Below are 15,232 nucleotides of genomic sequence, written 5' to 3'. Positions count from 1 at the left end.
CATACCGTTCCAAAGGGCTGATTTCTATCCCTACACCTTCTTATTTATGGATGGTACATCTAAAGGGTTGGGAAATAATGTATTAAATGTAAAAGTAAAAATATTTTCAGGGGACATCCTACGTCGAGGAATGGCACGTATCAACATGGCACAGCGACTGCAGTAACTTCACAAGAAGAAATGCCTGCTCGTATGCAAACAGAGAAGTCCCAGGGATCACTCACCTGCCTTGAAGATGCACAGAATTCCAAAGATTCTATGAACATGAACAACTGTCAATTAAGCTGTGAGAAAAAAAAGAAATGTTCTTTTTGAAACTCATTCTATGACTGACCCTGATCACTGACAGAAAGTCTTGATACAATTTGTTTGATGTATATTTATTTGGTAGAGGGCAGATACATGGTGTAACAACTTTTAAATAGCAACACCAATACAGACAGACCAGAAGTCCAAAAAAGAGCCACAGGACATTACAGTCAAGAATTACAAGTAAGAAGAACTAAATTAATACCGTTCGTATTGACATACAAAACAACTGTTAAAGTAGGGTGTAAAGAACAGGTTTAGATATATGTTACAAGGTGGACAAAATCCCCGTTTCTATCAGTAACAGGCAGAACATGGAAGTTTAAACAGTGCTGAAATGTGCGCTATGAGTGGTCTGGTGCTGAAGACTGCTGGGCCCTGTGTATGCTGACTGTTACTTTACAGCAAGGCCTCACAGATGAAGCATGTATCTTATGTAATAGTGGTATTTCAAGGTGTTTTGTGTATTTTAGGAGGTTAAGTGTGATAACTATGACAATGTTTAAAACTTCATTTGCACATAATTTTGGAGAGAAAAAAGTGAGACTTGATTAACTTCTTGTGCTTCTGTGAAAGTGATCTCCTGGAATAAAAACACTGAATTACAGTACATTATCAACTGTGAAAATTATAGCGGACTGAAGATAAGCTAGGCACAGGGCAGCACCGACAGAGTATCTCATTCTGACCACAGAGAATAAGATAATTTCTGAATTGCATGCTTGGGGGCAGCAGAGTCATTTCCCAAGTTCCAAAAGGAGCCATAATGTAACACCATTACAAGAAAGACGTAAAATCTGCACTCACTTTCAGCAGACAATTTTTATGTCAGCTGCAACCAATAAGAATTAAGATCAACTATAGCAGACAACTCATTATTAACTATTAGTTGCTGTCTTCCATGAGACAGAGAAAATTGTAAGCACAACTCTAAAAAGTTAAGATGAGGAGGAGAGAATTAGTAACAAGTTAAAGCTATGAGTTGGAGCAAGTCAACACGAGCCCCATAAAATGCTGGGAGCACACCATATTTATCCAATTATAAGACAAGGTTTTTTCAAATTCGACATTCAAAAAAAATATGAGGTCATCTTATACCGTATTTACTCGAATCTAAGCCGCACTTTTTTTCCGGTTTTTGTAATCCAAAAAACCGCCTGCGGCTTAGAATCAAGTGCAAAGCAAGCGGAAGCTCTGAAAAATGTTGGTAGGTGCTGCCACAACTAACTTCTGCCGTCGAATATGCATTTTCATACATTATCCAACGAAGTACATACAAATTCCGTATTGTTCATCTTCGAATGTAGCAGAATTTCAATGTACTACGAAAATCCGACTGCCAAGACTGTTAGGAATGTTTGTCAATATGGCCAACTCTACGTTCTGAATTTTTTCCTACCTGTGAGAAGAGATGGTTGCTAATAGAAACGTGATGAAATGTGAATCACATGCAGTATTCTCTTCACCATAAGAATAATACGAATATAAACATTTTGCCATGCATTCTTTCGTGTTTGCTGCTATCTCATTTAAATCCTGTCTGTCTAATAAACTACGAAACTAGAGTGAGACATCAGCAAATGCGGAAGAATATACATATCGTGTCATGTTTATATTCGTATAATTCTTATGCCTAATAGTGATAGTCAGAAATGAAGCACGGCAACTGACTAGATTTTTAAATCTAAGATGACTAATTTCTGTGCAGAATTTGATGTACTAAAGGAGCGGCCACAAAGATTTTCAAACGGAGAAAAATTTTCGCCTAACTCTCGTTCAGAACATGTTCTATCATACGCAGTCTATTATTTGGTTCTTGTTGATCATTATCAAAGAGAGCAGCAGTGTATGTAACAACAAATAGCAGTCTCTTGCCATTGTTTCACTAATGAGACGATTCCTCTCTCTCTTTTTTAATTGTAAGCGGCGGTAGCGCGCACAAAAGCAAGCCATGCTGTGAGCGACGACAGGCCGTAAACACGCACTATCAGAATGCGACAAACAATGCATGACACAGTACAGTAATGCATTTTCAGCTTTGAGTGACGTAAACACCTATAACAAAGAAAACGGCACTTATCAGATCAAAGCAAAATAAGCAATCGATTCAAACCAGACAAAGCATGTGAAAAAGGAAGAGTACCCGTACAAATACGGACGGAGCGCCTGACGCATAGCAATGGCTACCTGGCAAAGCTTAACTGCTAAGCTTATGACTCGAACCAAACTACTGTACCTGTATAGTCTTTCATTCGACCTAAATTGTCTCTCATATTACAATGGACCAACTTCGTTTCGATTTGGAGGTGCGGCCTAAAACTTTTCTCTCCCCTTGAATTTCGAGTCTCAAATTTCAGGTCCGGCTTAGATTCGGGAAATTTTTTTTTCCTTTATTTCGAGTCTCATTTTTAAGGTGCGGCTTAGATTCGAGTAAATACGGCACTCGCCAATTACACTATTGCTGCTGAGGTGAACTTTTTTACATTGTTCAATCAATTAATATGAGTTGTCTTACATTTACATGAAACTGTGGCTATTGAGGTTTCACACACATTTATTCTGAACAATCCCGAAGTTAGCAAACAATGCTTGCAATCAAATAGGCTCAAGATTTCCCGATACGTCGAAGCACTCGATACAGTGTCAACACTGCTCGGACAATCAAATCACATTTGAACTTGCAGTGCTAGTGCAAGGGATACGCAAGAAACTATGTACTAGTGACTGCAACAATATCATGATCTGCTTAAAAACTGACAATTTTGTGAAACACTGGAGGAAATAACATCAAATTCTATCAACTTACAATTTTCACTGTATTTGAACAGGTGTGCGATGACAGTTCTCGTACATATGGATACTGTATGCATACATTTATGCTGCTTTTTAAGTAAAGGTAATTCAAAGGTGAAAATCTCGTCCATAAAAAAACCATTACTTTATTCTGAACCCAAGTCAATAGATTATTTGTTCACAAGAAACTATAATGATCTGCAAAGAAGGTTGCAAATGTGGAGATAGTTCGAACTGACATAGCTACACCTTCCGTTCGAAAATTGGATTGAATAGTGACCGCGGTCTTTTATTTATGTATCAGTTGCTGTTGTTACATATGACCAGCTCCCTGGAATATACTGCCGTCCACATTTCACTGTTGTTGAAGCACAGCACTACGGAACTCTGGACAGGGCACAGTGACACTAGCTTGGCTGCGAACAAGGATGAATGTGGGGAGGGAAGTGGTGAGCGAGCAAAAATTATGTTGTGTTGCCAACTATGGGAATGCATACTGCGTACTTTGGCTTTTTATGAACATCTAATATGTTTAAACTGCATTTTGCCTGAATCCATTTGCACTCTGAATCAAATTGACTTTAAAATTGGACAAATACTCAACAATAGCATGCATTTCTGTGGAGATGCTTAATTCTAGATTGGAGCTGGTGTCATACTTACATGTTTCATACAGCAATGTTGTCGACACTCTCTGTGAGGTACAACATGAACGATTGGGAATGTGTCAGCAGCTGGTTTTACAGAGCAAATGAGAGAATGTCGGCAGACAACAAGTGTGAAAGTTAGTTAGTTTATTTTATTTTTCCTTTTATTATCAAGATGTAGATGATCAATAAATGGCATAAGTTTAGAATAGTTGTATGTTATCTGTTTAGACAGATGAAGCTTGTAATTTTGATTAGTCAGAAAAGTTTAAAAATAAATTTAGTTCAAAGGGCCTCCTAAAAAAAGGGAGGGTGGGGGGGTCATCTTACATTCAAGGTCATCTTACAATGGGGTAAATATGGCAGTTCAAGTACAAGTGTAAAACACAGCTTTAATTCAAAGCAATTTTATTGTGGTGCACACACTTACAGAGAAAATGTTTCATTCTCAAAATGGTATGATTCCCTAGTCTCATTCAATATTTTGCCACTACTGAGTATTCTGTGTAACTGAAGAGAGTCATTCAGTTTTATATTACTTTAACCTGTTGTTGAAATGCTTTAGTGGTTCCTATGCAATCGGATGTGCACACAGTGCTCATGCTTTGTCTATGGAGGATGTAGATATTTTCTGTGGAATTCACTTACGAATCTACATTTACTGCTGGTTTAAATGGCCATGCCAATAGTAGTCGTTCTTAAAATTTCGTCAGTGTGATCAGTTAAAATGGCCAACCTTTAACAATGAAAACTGTCAATGAAGTTTGACACAGTTCGTGCAGGCTACTGGTAGTATGATGAGGTATGGCAAGGTATAGAATGAGTGCAGAAGGTCAAGGCTTTTCAGTCTTTATCACAATTCATAATCATTTTCCTTGCTCATCCAATTGCAATGCGTAGGTATAGTGCCTGGATAAAGCACGATTCACATTCCTGCCAAACTGCTTGTTTCACTGTACTTCTAGCAAAGTATTCATAAAAGAAAAGGAAGCACTGACCTTGGTCACACATCTATATATACACACTATGAATTACTGTGAAGTTTGCAGGAGGGGGTACTTTCTGTCACAAAATAAATTGAGGTATTTGCCATTCCATTCACTGATGAATAGTGGGACAAACAACCAATTTCGTGCCTCTGTGCAAGCTGTTACTTGCTTAATTTTATCAGCATGGGATAGGTATATAGAAGACCGAAGAATATTTGCGAAGTCCCTCAGTACAATTTGTGCTTATCTGGACATATTGTGTCGTGTATGTCATATAAGGACAGTATATATTATGCTACGAGACCAAGACACTGCTGTGTTCGATTATATTTTTATTACAATACAACTGTTTCGGCATGATTACCATCTTCAGTTCGTACCAGGTGATCTTGATATCCATACAAACTACTGCATAAGTTTGCTCCTTTGATGTTACTGGAGCTATAGATGTGTTAAACTTTAGCTGGAGCAATTATTTCTGTAGTTGTCGAAATACGAAAGTTTCTTTCATAATTACGTTACTTAGCAGCTGTATTGAGAACTGAGTCGCTGACTAAGACACCGATATCATATGGATATCAAGACTACCTGATATAACCTAGAGACAGCAATCATGCCGATATAGACATACTGTAATAAAAATATTATTGAACACAGCAGAATCTTGGTCTCATAGCATAATATACAGGGTGATTCAAAAAGAATACTACAACTTTAAAAATGTGTATTTAATGAAAGAAACATAATATAACCTTCTGTCATACATCATTACAAAGAGTATTTAAAAAGGTTTTTTTCACTCAAAAACAAGTTCAGAGATGTTCAATATGGCCCCCTCCAGACGCTCAAGCAATATCAACCCGATACTCCAACTCGTTCCACACTCTCTGTAGCATATCAGGCGTAACAGTTTGGATAGCTGCTGTTATTTCTCGTTTCAAATCATCAATGGTGGCTGGGAGAGGTGGCCAAAACACCATATCCTTAACATACCCCCATAAGAAAAAATTGCAGGGGGTAAGATCAGGGCTTCTTGGAGGCCAGTGATGAAGTGCTCTGTCACGGGCTGCCTGGCGGCCGATCCATCGCCTCGGGTAGTTGACGTTCAGGTTTCATAACTAACCTTTTTCGTAGGACTCTACATACAGTTGATTGTGGAATTTGCAGCTGTCTGCTAGCTCTGCGAGTCGATTTTCCTGGGCTGCGAACAAATGCTTACTGGATGCGTGCTACATTTTCATCACTCGTTCTCGGCCGTCCAGAACTTTTCCCTTTGCACAAACACCCATTCTCTGTAAACTGTTTATACCAACGTTTAATACACCACCTATCAGGAGGTTTAACACCATACTTCGTTCGAAATGCACGCTGAACAACTGTCGTCAATTCACTTCTGCCATACTCAATAACACAAAAAGCTTTCTGTTGAGCGGTCGCCATCTTAGCATCAACTGACGCTGACGCCTAGTCAACAGCGCCTCAAGCGAACAAATGTACAACTAAATGAAACTTTATAGCTCCCTTAATTCGCCGACAGATAGTGCTTAGCTCTGCCTTTTGTCGTTGCAGAGTTTTAAATTCCTAAAGTTGTGGTATTCTTTTTGAATCACCCTGTATAATGCTCTGCTCAGTACATTCTCATGAGATGTACAGCACCTTTCTTAGAGTGTCTGCCAGATGTTGCAATATTTCTATTCGATTCAAAAAATGGTTCAAATGGCTCTGAGCACTATGGGACTTAACTGCTGCGGTCATCAGTCCCACAGAACTTAGAACTACTTAAACCTAACTAACCTAAGGACATCACACACATCCATGCCCGAAGCAGGATTCGAACCTGTGACCGTAGCGGTCGCGCAGTTCCAGACTGTAGCGCCTAGAACCACTCAGCCACACCGGCCGGCTCTATTCGATTCCCTCACCTGTTAAATGGCCCTGTGACCAATCACGCCACTTTTCTTTGTATATGCCTTATGTCCTCTGTTGGTCTGATTGAATCTGGGCCATATATACTTGAGCAACATTCAGGTATATGCTATATATGTGTTTTGTATGCAATTTATTTTGTTGACAAACTGCAGTTTTCCAGTACCCCATCATTTGATTTACCCAAAGTTGATACTATGTGATAATTCAGCTTCATAACTCTACACAATGTTACTCCCACAATTTATACAACACGAATGATTCAGGTGTCACTCATCAATCTTGTAATCTAAGGACAACATACTTTCATAAAATACAAAACTTCCTTGCTCTATGACAATAGCAAACAGCCAGTCTTTGCAGCAGGCTGACATTTTATCTAGATCTAACTGGTGGTAACTGCAAATTTTTCCAGTATCATTTCATCACACATGACAGCATCACCAGCAGAATGTCTTAGAGGGAGAGTCATACTAACCACTAAGCCATGGCAGACCTCCTTAGGCTGCATCCTACACAAGTGTCGAAAGCGACTGACAACAAGTGATGTTCGGATATGCTACACTCCAGCAACACTGTGCAATGATCTCCTGTTACCAGACATATACTAGAGCCTACCAGCTATTTCTATAAAATGGCGCCTGTAAACCATAGAATATTGTACCGCTCGAGAGCAATGCAACAAAATTAGCTTTACTTAGAAAAATAAGGCGATAACGGAGTGCTGTGCACGAAATTTATGATGTGAGAAATCTTCATGGAGAATTTCATAACTTATATCATCATCAACTACGAAGACTGCCAAACAAATTCTTTGAATATATATAGATGAGCAGAGAGATGTTCAGCTATCTCACCAATAAATTAAACACAAATATTTCTTACATGATCAGTAACTCTCAACAGCCGGTACTGATCGTAAATACTGATGAATGAGTACTGTTACAGAGCACATTTCCCTAGTGTAATGGTAGCATCTTAGGCTAGCAATCAGGATAATTGTTTCATAGCGGGTTCGCGGCTACTACTAATATTTTAACTGATCTGGCTCGAATCCTGTCACTAATTCTGTATACTAAATTTTATCTACGGTGTTTACACTGCATTTCGAAGTACAGGGTGATTATAATTAAAGTTAAACTTTCAAAACACTGTGGAAATAACACCACTGGTCAGAATGATGTCAAATTGCAATGGAATTTTATCGGAGTAGGGGGGAAATGTATGGCAGAAGAAAAAAAATAGTCGAAAATTGACCAACAGATGGCACTGTATGTGTCAGAATATGTAAATAAAAATACCTGTCATGCGCACGACCCATTGAAGTTGGTATAAACATGCCGCGTACGCGGCTTTTCCTCTTTTCCCGTCTGCAACATTTGCCATGGCTGTCTCAATGCAGGATCGCACTCTCCTTGTACAGCTGTATAACAAGAATGATGACTGTGCACATGTTGCTTTGCAGAAGTTCTGGACACTGAAGGGTTTGAAAAAAGGTGTTGGTCCAATGACTGCTATGGATCGAGAGAAAATGATTCGGAAATTTGAAAAAGACGGGTTGTTTTGGTGTGCAACCTGGTGGAGGGAGAAAACGAATTGATTCGACATCAGTGGAAGCAGTGGCCACAGCAATGCAGGAGGAGACAAGTCGTTCTTTCTCACATGGAAGTGGACAATGATTGGCCATGGAAGATTTTGTGGACAGACGAAGTCCACTTCCATCTGACAGGATATGTCAATACACTGAATTGTCGAATATGGGCAACGGAAAATCCACACGCATATCAACCAGTACCACTTCATCCTAAAAAGATCACTGTGTGGTGCAGGTTTACAGCATAATTTATCATAGGCCCATATATTTTTAGAAGACACAGGTGTTTCCTGTCCTGTTACCTGTCCAGTCACCGGTAGGTGCTAAGGGTGTCTTTTGCACCATCACATCATTCCAGCTCTCCAACAGCATGGTTGTGTGGATGGGATCCTTTTTATGCAAGATGGCACACCTCCGCACATTGCAAATCCAGTCGAACAGCTGCTGAAGTGCCATTTCGAAAATGACAGAATTATCAGCTGCCATTTCCCTACAGCCTGGCCTTCCCGATCACCTTGTCTTAACCCCTGTGACTTTCGGCTGTGGGGCTATCTGAAAGATGTTGTGTTTCGTGTTCTGATTGCAAACTTACCTGCACTGAAGGCACGCATTGTGCAACACATTCTGAACGTGACCCCGGAAACACTTCGATCAGTTGTGGAACATGCTTTCCTCGACTTCAACTTGTTGCAGAAAACGGTGGACAGCATACTGAACATGTTTTGTGCCAGTCACACAGAAATTAATAATTCAATTTGATTTTGATTGATGTTTTTTATGGGGTTTTTGGCCTCAGGACAATTAAAAACCAATCTGATTGATGATTTTTAAACGGTTTTTGGCCTCAGCATAATTAAAATCTTTGTGAGTGATACTTTTAATGCAGTTTTTGGCCTCGGGGCAATTAAAAACCGATGTGAGTGATGCTTTTAATGCAGTTTTTGGCCTCAGGACAAATAAGAACCGATTTTCCCCATCTGATGTGATATGACCTTGCCATGGTGGATGGACTTACATAACTAACATTATCACACTGTGCACCCATGCACACTGAGTAGAACAGTTTGTTTAATGTCAAATGTACACCATAGGCACTGCTGTATGATTCATTTGTCATTTGTAGTCAACCACTATTAAATTATTGTGCTTACAGTGCCATCTATTGCTACATTTTGTAACTACTTGTTTTTCTTCTGCCATACGTTTTCCCCCCAATCCAATAATATTAAGTTGAAATTTGATGTCATTCTTACCAATGGTGTTGCTTCTACAGTGGTTTGAAAGTTTAACTTTAATAATAATCAACCTGTATATTTTTAAGGTCTTGTCGAAGAACTTGACCTTTAAGTGTACACACACCTAGTACATCAAACACATTAAATTCGTAATAAAACAAAATGAACAATCATGAAATTTTACTGATATTTGATTGTTGGGAATGTAATTCATCAGCAATCAGTATTAAAGCCAAGTTTTTCAGTTAATCTAAATAGTCTGCATAAGGAACATATGCAAAATTTTTTAAAAGAAAGTCAGAAGTTTTGTGAAATGATTTGTCTAAAAGTAAGAAATAAAAATTAGTGGAGAGATATTTAAAGGACCTCTCTTTCTGTACATGATTTCAAGCATCATTCAAAGGCATTTCAAATATTTCTTGGTCTATTTGATTTCTTTTAGACAAATCATTTCATAAAATATTTGATCATTTCCTTTCTTTCTTTTTCTTGAAGTTTTATTCAGAAAGGAAAGGATGATCTTACTGACATCTCATTTGCCTTTCTAGTGTCTTCTGTTCATGAAATTGCTAAATTTAGTACGTGATTTGAAGGAAGTTAAACATCACAGTTAAATATCACACCAGCCTATCTTTTTATGCTTAAGATAGCTAGGTCTTGAATAGATAAGCTTTTCAACCCTTCATTTACTTGCTAGCAGCAGCTATACATGAAATATTTCAATTTTTCCTCAAATCAGTAAGCTATACGTGAAATATTTCAAGTTTTCCTCAAATCAGTAATTAAGTTTCCCTTCATTACCCAATCACTTTCAAGCAATTAAATATTTTCTTGTAAAACTAGACATCACACTGGTCACCTGGATATTCCATTTGCCCATTTTGCACTATTTGTTTGGCTATGAAAATTCAGTCAAAAACTCAATGGGTAATTTATAGGGAGTCTTGTTTTCGCTACACTCAAACATCTGACCAAAACATTTCGAATGTTAATCACACGACAAAACACAGTGAAATCCTTATTTTATGTTTTCATGCAGTCCAGACTTAAAACACGCAAAACTGAGGACAATGCAGAATTAAGGAAAATGTTAAAAACCCCCAGAACATGAGCAAAAACACATGTAATTGGCCAAAAATCACAATCCTCCCCATTATTTTGTACAAAATCTGTCAAGCGAAGGAAATTAAATGTACAATACAAGGTTTACACAATAATTTGTAGTAATAAATTTCATCAGTTCTTAAAAAATCAAGTGTGTGTAACAGCACATAAAAACTCATCAAAAAATTTAAATTGGTCTGGGTACAAGATAATCAAGCTCTTTTCCTACATGCTACAACTACAAATTAGATAGCCAAAACAAGTGTTTTTGAGAGATAATCCTTTGTGCTCAACCACAAAAACCAAAAACTGATGAACATGCTGAATTAAACCAAAAACATCACAGCAGCTAGGTGGTTAAATCATAAGCACAAATGCAGACATCTGCTTAATGACATACTGTGTCACTATTGATGTTATTGTTTAATGCTTTTCTTGTGAGCCATACTTCATATGCTCACTGTTGTTAAAGTGTTATTTTAAGCTTGATAAGAGAAACAGAGACATGAAAAAATGAGTTTACTTCCCCAACTGACATTACAAGCTTATTAGGAGTTGGTTCAGTGAATTTCTGTACACCATGTAAAAAGTAAATTTGAAAGAAAGCTCAGGTGCTACAGTTTTGCTTCATACCCTCTATCACTGCTGCCAACCTTTACAATCTACAGTGTTTTGTGCAAAATATATACATAAATAGTGTATGTAGTTGTCGCAACTGTTATCATGTCACATCATCTGCACAGAAAGTATATTTTCGGCACTTTACAAAATGCTTTCATCCCTACCTGCATTTCTGTCGCTGAAGGGCCACTCCCACTCTCCACACATGCTGTACATGAGCTCATTTTATGTGTGTTTGTGTGGTGTGGTGGCTGTGCTTGCTATCTGGTGTCTTAAAAAGTAACCAGTCAATAAAGAGTTCATTAGCCGGAAATGGGCGACATTTCCTTGATTATGACCGAACATATTCTTCCAGACTCAGTGTTTGAAGCGCCCGGGTTCGATTCCCAGCGGGGTCAGGGGTTTTGTCTGCCTCGTCATGACTGGGTGTTGTGTGATGTCCTTAGGTTAGTTAGGTTTAAGTAGTTCTAAGTTCTAGGGGAACGATAACCATAGCTGTTAAGTCCCATAGTGCTCAGAGCCATTTTTCAGTGTTTGAATTTAAAAGTTTGATGATTGATATTGTTGCCGAATACATTACATCTCAGAAATACATGCAAAAAGATGAGACTGAGTTTTAAGTGCCACAAGAAAAGGAGGTGGTTGGGGGCTCTTCGTCATGTATTGGCTCGGTCCAGAACACTTTGCATCGACTCTTGTTTTTCCATTGCCACTGGACCCTAGCATTAGTTGCATCATAATTGTACAGTGAAGCTAAATGTTGCAAGTTGTGTTGGCAACACCGAGTGTGGATTATGTCAGCATTTCCTCTCACACATCTCCCCTCTTCATAACAGCCTAAAATATTCCCTTAATTCTGCCACCATCCAAAACAGTCTGTCTTTTGAATCACTTTTAACTTGTTCAGTCAGATCAAATGTCAATAGGAAAAAGCCAAGCGAGACGTTGAGTAAGAACTTAGAAGAGACATACACTTTACTAGGAAGAAATGTAAATTGGTGAATTTTTAGCATTGATCTTATGGGACTTTACAGGGGCTACAAATTTACTGTGTAGAATCACGAAAAACATAAAATTGGAGAATGTAAAATCAGAGTTTTACTGTACCATCCTTTTTGCACAATGCCATTTCCAAGAAAATCTCGTTCTGAATCTTGAACCATTTATGAAGACGATTTTTACAACCCTTGATTCCTGACACATAGGAAAGCATTCACACACACCGTGAATGACCTGTTTGCAGATAAGACAACCAATATCTTGTGAATGAAAAGAGATATCATTCCGCTCTCAACTTTAAATACAATTTCAATATGCTTGTTACATTTCGTATGCAATAACGTATGATCTAAAATGAACTACATGCAAAGGCCATGCAATGTGATTTCACCTCTGTGAAAGCTTAAAAATTTCACACAGTCATTTACTTAGTTTTGTGCAGCACAGTAACTATGGCAAATAATGAAAATAAATTCAGTCCTTCATTGAGCAAAGATATCAAGCTGTAAAATATGGAAAGTTCAAATTTTTTGCACCAAATAGTTTACTTTAAAATGGATGATAAATATTTCATAGCAGCCGGTTTGTCTGCTCCACTGGTTAGCCAAGAAGACTCATAGCTGTCACTCTCACTGCCGCACATGCTGCAGTGACAAGATTCAAACAAGTTTGAATTCAAACGTCACAAGTTGTAGCAGGGGACAGGCAGTGCCACAAACATTGCTCACCTAGGCCACTTCCATAACTATACCTGTCATGTGTTTTGTTGTCTGAAGCTGTCATGTGCTGTAGGTCACTTCTGTAGGATGTGGCCTTATATTCCCTTGTGTCAAGTATGATATTACTTCAGTGCATGTAGATGCAGGATAGTGCACTATCCCGTCTGTATGGAAATTTTCAATCCAGTCACAAACACAGTCAGATATCGCGTACGAATGTATTTTCTTTAGAAGGCATTCAGATACACACTGAAGTAGACACCTGCGTAGCCAATCGAATTTGTTTCTTTACAACATATTATTGTATTTTGCTCAGGAACTTTAATCAATGTCAATTAAAGAAATGGCAACATCATGAAATATTACATCCAATATCAATATAAATTTCTCCAGAATAATGCTCTGTGTGTTTATTGTCCTCAAGATTTCATGGAGCTTTGCAGCAACACTCAATCTAAATACACTGAATTCTTGATTTCCTGTATCTGATGAAAGCAACAGTTAATCATGGCTTTTGTTTCCCTTATCAGTGTAGTTGTAAATCATCACTCCTGATGTTTTTATTAACGAGGTACAGAATCATAAGAAATTAAATGTTCTCTCTAATACTGACAACTCATTGTAAATAAAAACAGCTACAACAGATGATAACTGCACGAAAGTGTCAATTACCAAAACAACAGGTGCATGACCTGTGGTGGTGGTGGTGGTGGTGGTGGTGGTGGTGGTTAGTGTTTAACGTCCCGTCAACAACGAGGTCATTAGAGACGGTGCGCAAGCTCGGGTTAGAGAAGGATTGGGAAGGAAATCGGCCGTGCCCTTTCAAAGGAACCATCCCAGCATTTGCCTGAAACGATTTAGGGAAATCACAGAAAACCTAAATCAGGATGGCTGGAGATGGGATTGAACCGTCGTCCTCCCGAATGCGAGTCCAGTGTGCTAACCACTGCGCCACCTCGCTCGGTGCGTGACCTGTAAGAGCATCGAAAACCCAGAGGGCAATTGAGTGAAATTTAGATAAGACATCTGGGTAAGCAGTGGACATGTACACCAGTGAGCGGCTGATATATCAAAGAAAACTTCTAAATGGTTCATAGGCCTAAAGGATCCTTGTAAATAAATATTTTCCTTTGCCCGTGTTGCTATGTTCTGCCCATTCACTATATATACATCAATGATTCTTACAAGAAATGTTAGTGGAGACCTGACAAGCTTGGAGCAACCTCTCACTAATCTGTAACCTCGCCACCTACAACAAAACTTGGATGGGCTGCTCCACTGTTTTTTTGAAGTGGCATGTCAAATTTTCATTTAACAGATTGTTTCTCATCAAAAGTTCCAAATATTCTATGACAACAGATCATATTTGCTTTTTTGTTACAGTAATATTCTCTGCATTACCTTTTACATCTTACCCCACATTTCCCTTTAAATTCTGGCAGTAGTAGTAGTTTTACTTACAGCAGTACAAGATTAAAATATTTGAATAGTTACTATATGTAATAACTCATTGTGACAGTCCACCACATACAAGCCAGCAACAGAGGTAGCTGATGTTTTCCTCCCTCTAAAAATGTATATAATTGGAATTTTGGACACACTGAAATGAAAAGGTGAAAACCATAGGAGGCAAATATTACCTTTCTCCTGTTTTCTTTTCTTGCACCGATCAATATGGTCTTTCAACTGTATCCTCACTTGCCTTTCAGTGGGCTGATCACGGATAAAAGGATGTTTTAGCAACTGTTCCGTGTACGGTCTCTGGTGGTAATCCTTCACCAAAACAGTTTCAATGAAACCTACAATGGCAAACAAAACTGCATAAGCTCTGGAGTATTTGCAATACAACAATTTTTAATCCATAAAACATAGCAAAAGCCAAACCAAATTTCTCCATCGCTCTGACATGAAACTTATTCATAACACATGAAAAAATACTTAAATAATGCAATATTGTTTCTTGGATCAAAAAGATAAATTAAGAACCCATTAAAGACCAAAGTTATTAATTTTGTATGTATGAAATGATTTCGAATATATTTTCGGTTTTTGCTAACCCTGCCTTGCGCAAACCTAAACATTGTTCTTTTCCTTTTTCCCAAACATTTTCACACCTGTGTGTCAACTTCTGAGAGTCTAAATTTGTTTTGGAAAGAAAGTGGATTTCTATAGGTTGGCTTATTTTTATGCATTTTCTCACTCGACAGCATATCACGTTTTTTGCCCAGTTGTGTATCTTTCATGTGTCTTTCTTGCTGTAATTATATACACTCTTTTCCATATGTTTTTATACTTC

The 15,232-nt window shown here is 38.2% G+C and overlaps 1 protein-coding gene across 3 annotated transcripts in view; it reads right to left on the bottom strand.

The window, feature by feature from the left end:
- LOC126456891 (serine/threonine-protein kinase mig-15) overlaps nucleotides 1-15,232 on the bottom strand; it is a 330,660-nt gene that overhangs the window by 171,041 nt on the left and 144,387 nt on the right. For all 3 annotated transcript variants that reach the window (XM_050092726.1, XM_050092727.1, XM_050092728.1), the window contains exon 8: nucleotides 14,577-14,735. In XM_050092726.1, the coding sequence (XP_049948683.1) occupies nucleotides 14,577-14,735 (159 nt within the window). The remainder of the gene's footprint in view (nucleotides 1-14,576; nucleotides 14,736-15,232) is intronic.

This window comes from Schistocerca serialis, chromosome 2 (genome assembly GCF_023864345.2).
Source record: "Schistocerca serialis cubense isolate TAMUIC-IGC-003099 chromosome 2, iqSchSeri2.2, whole genome shotgun sequence".
NCBI classification, from domain to species: domain Eukaryota; kingdom Metazoa; phylum Arthropoda; class Insecta; order Orthoptera; family Acrididae; genus Schistocerca; species Schistocerca serialis.
Note: the sequence above shows the minus strand (reverse complement) of the source record. Positions and strands in the feature narration are given on the sequence as shown.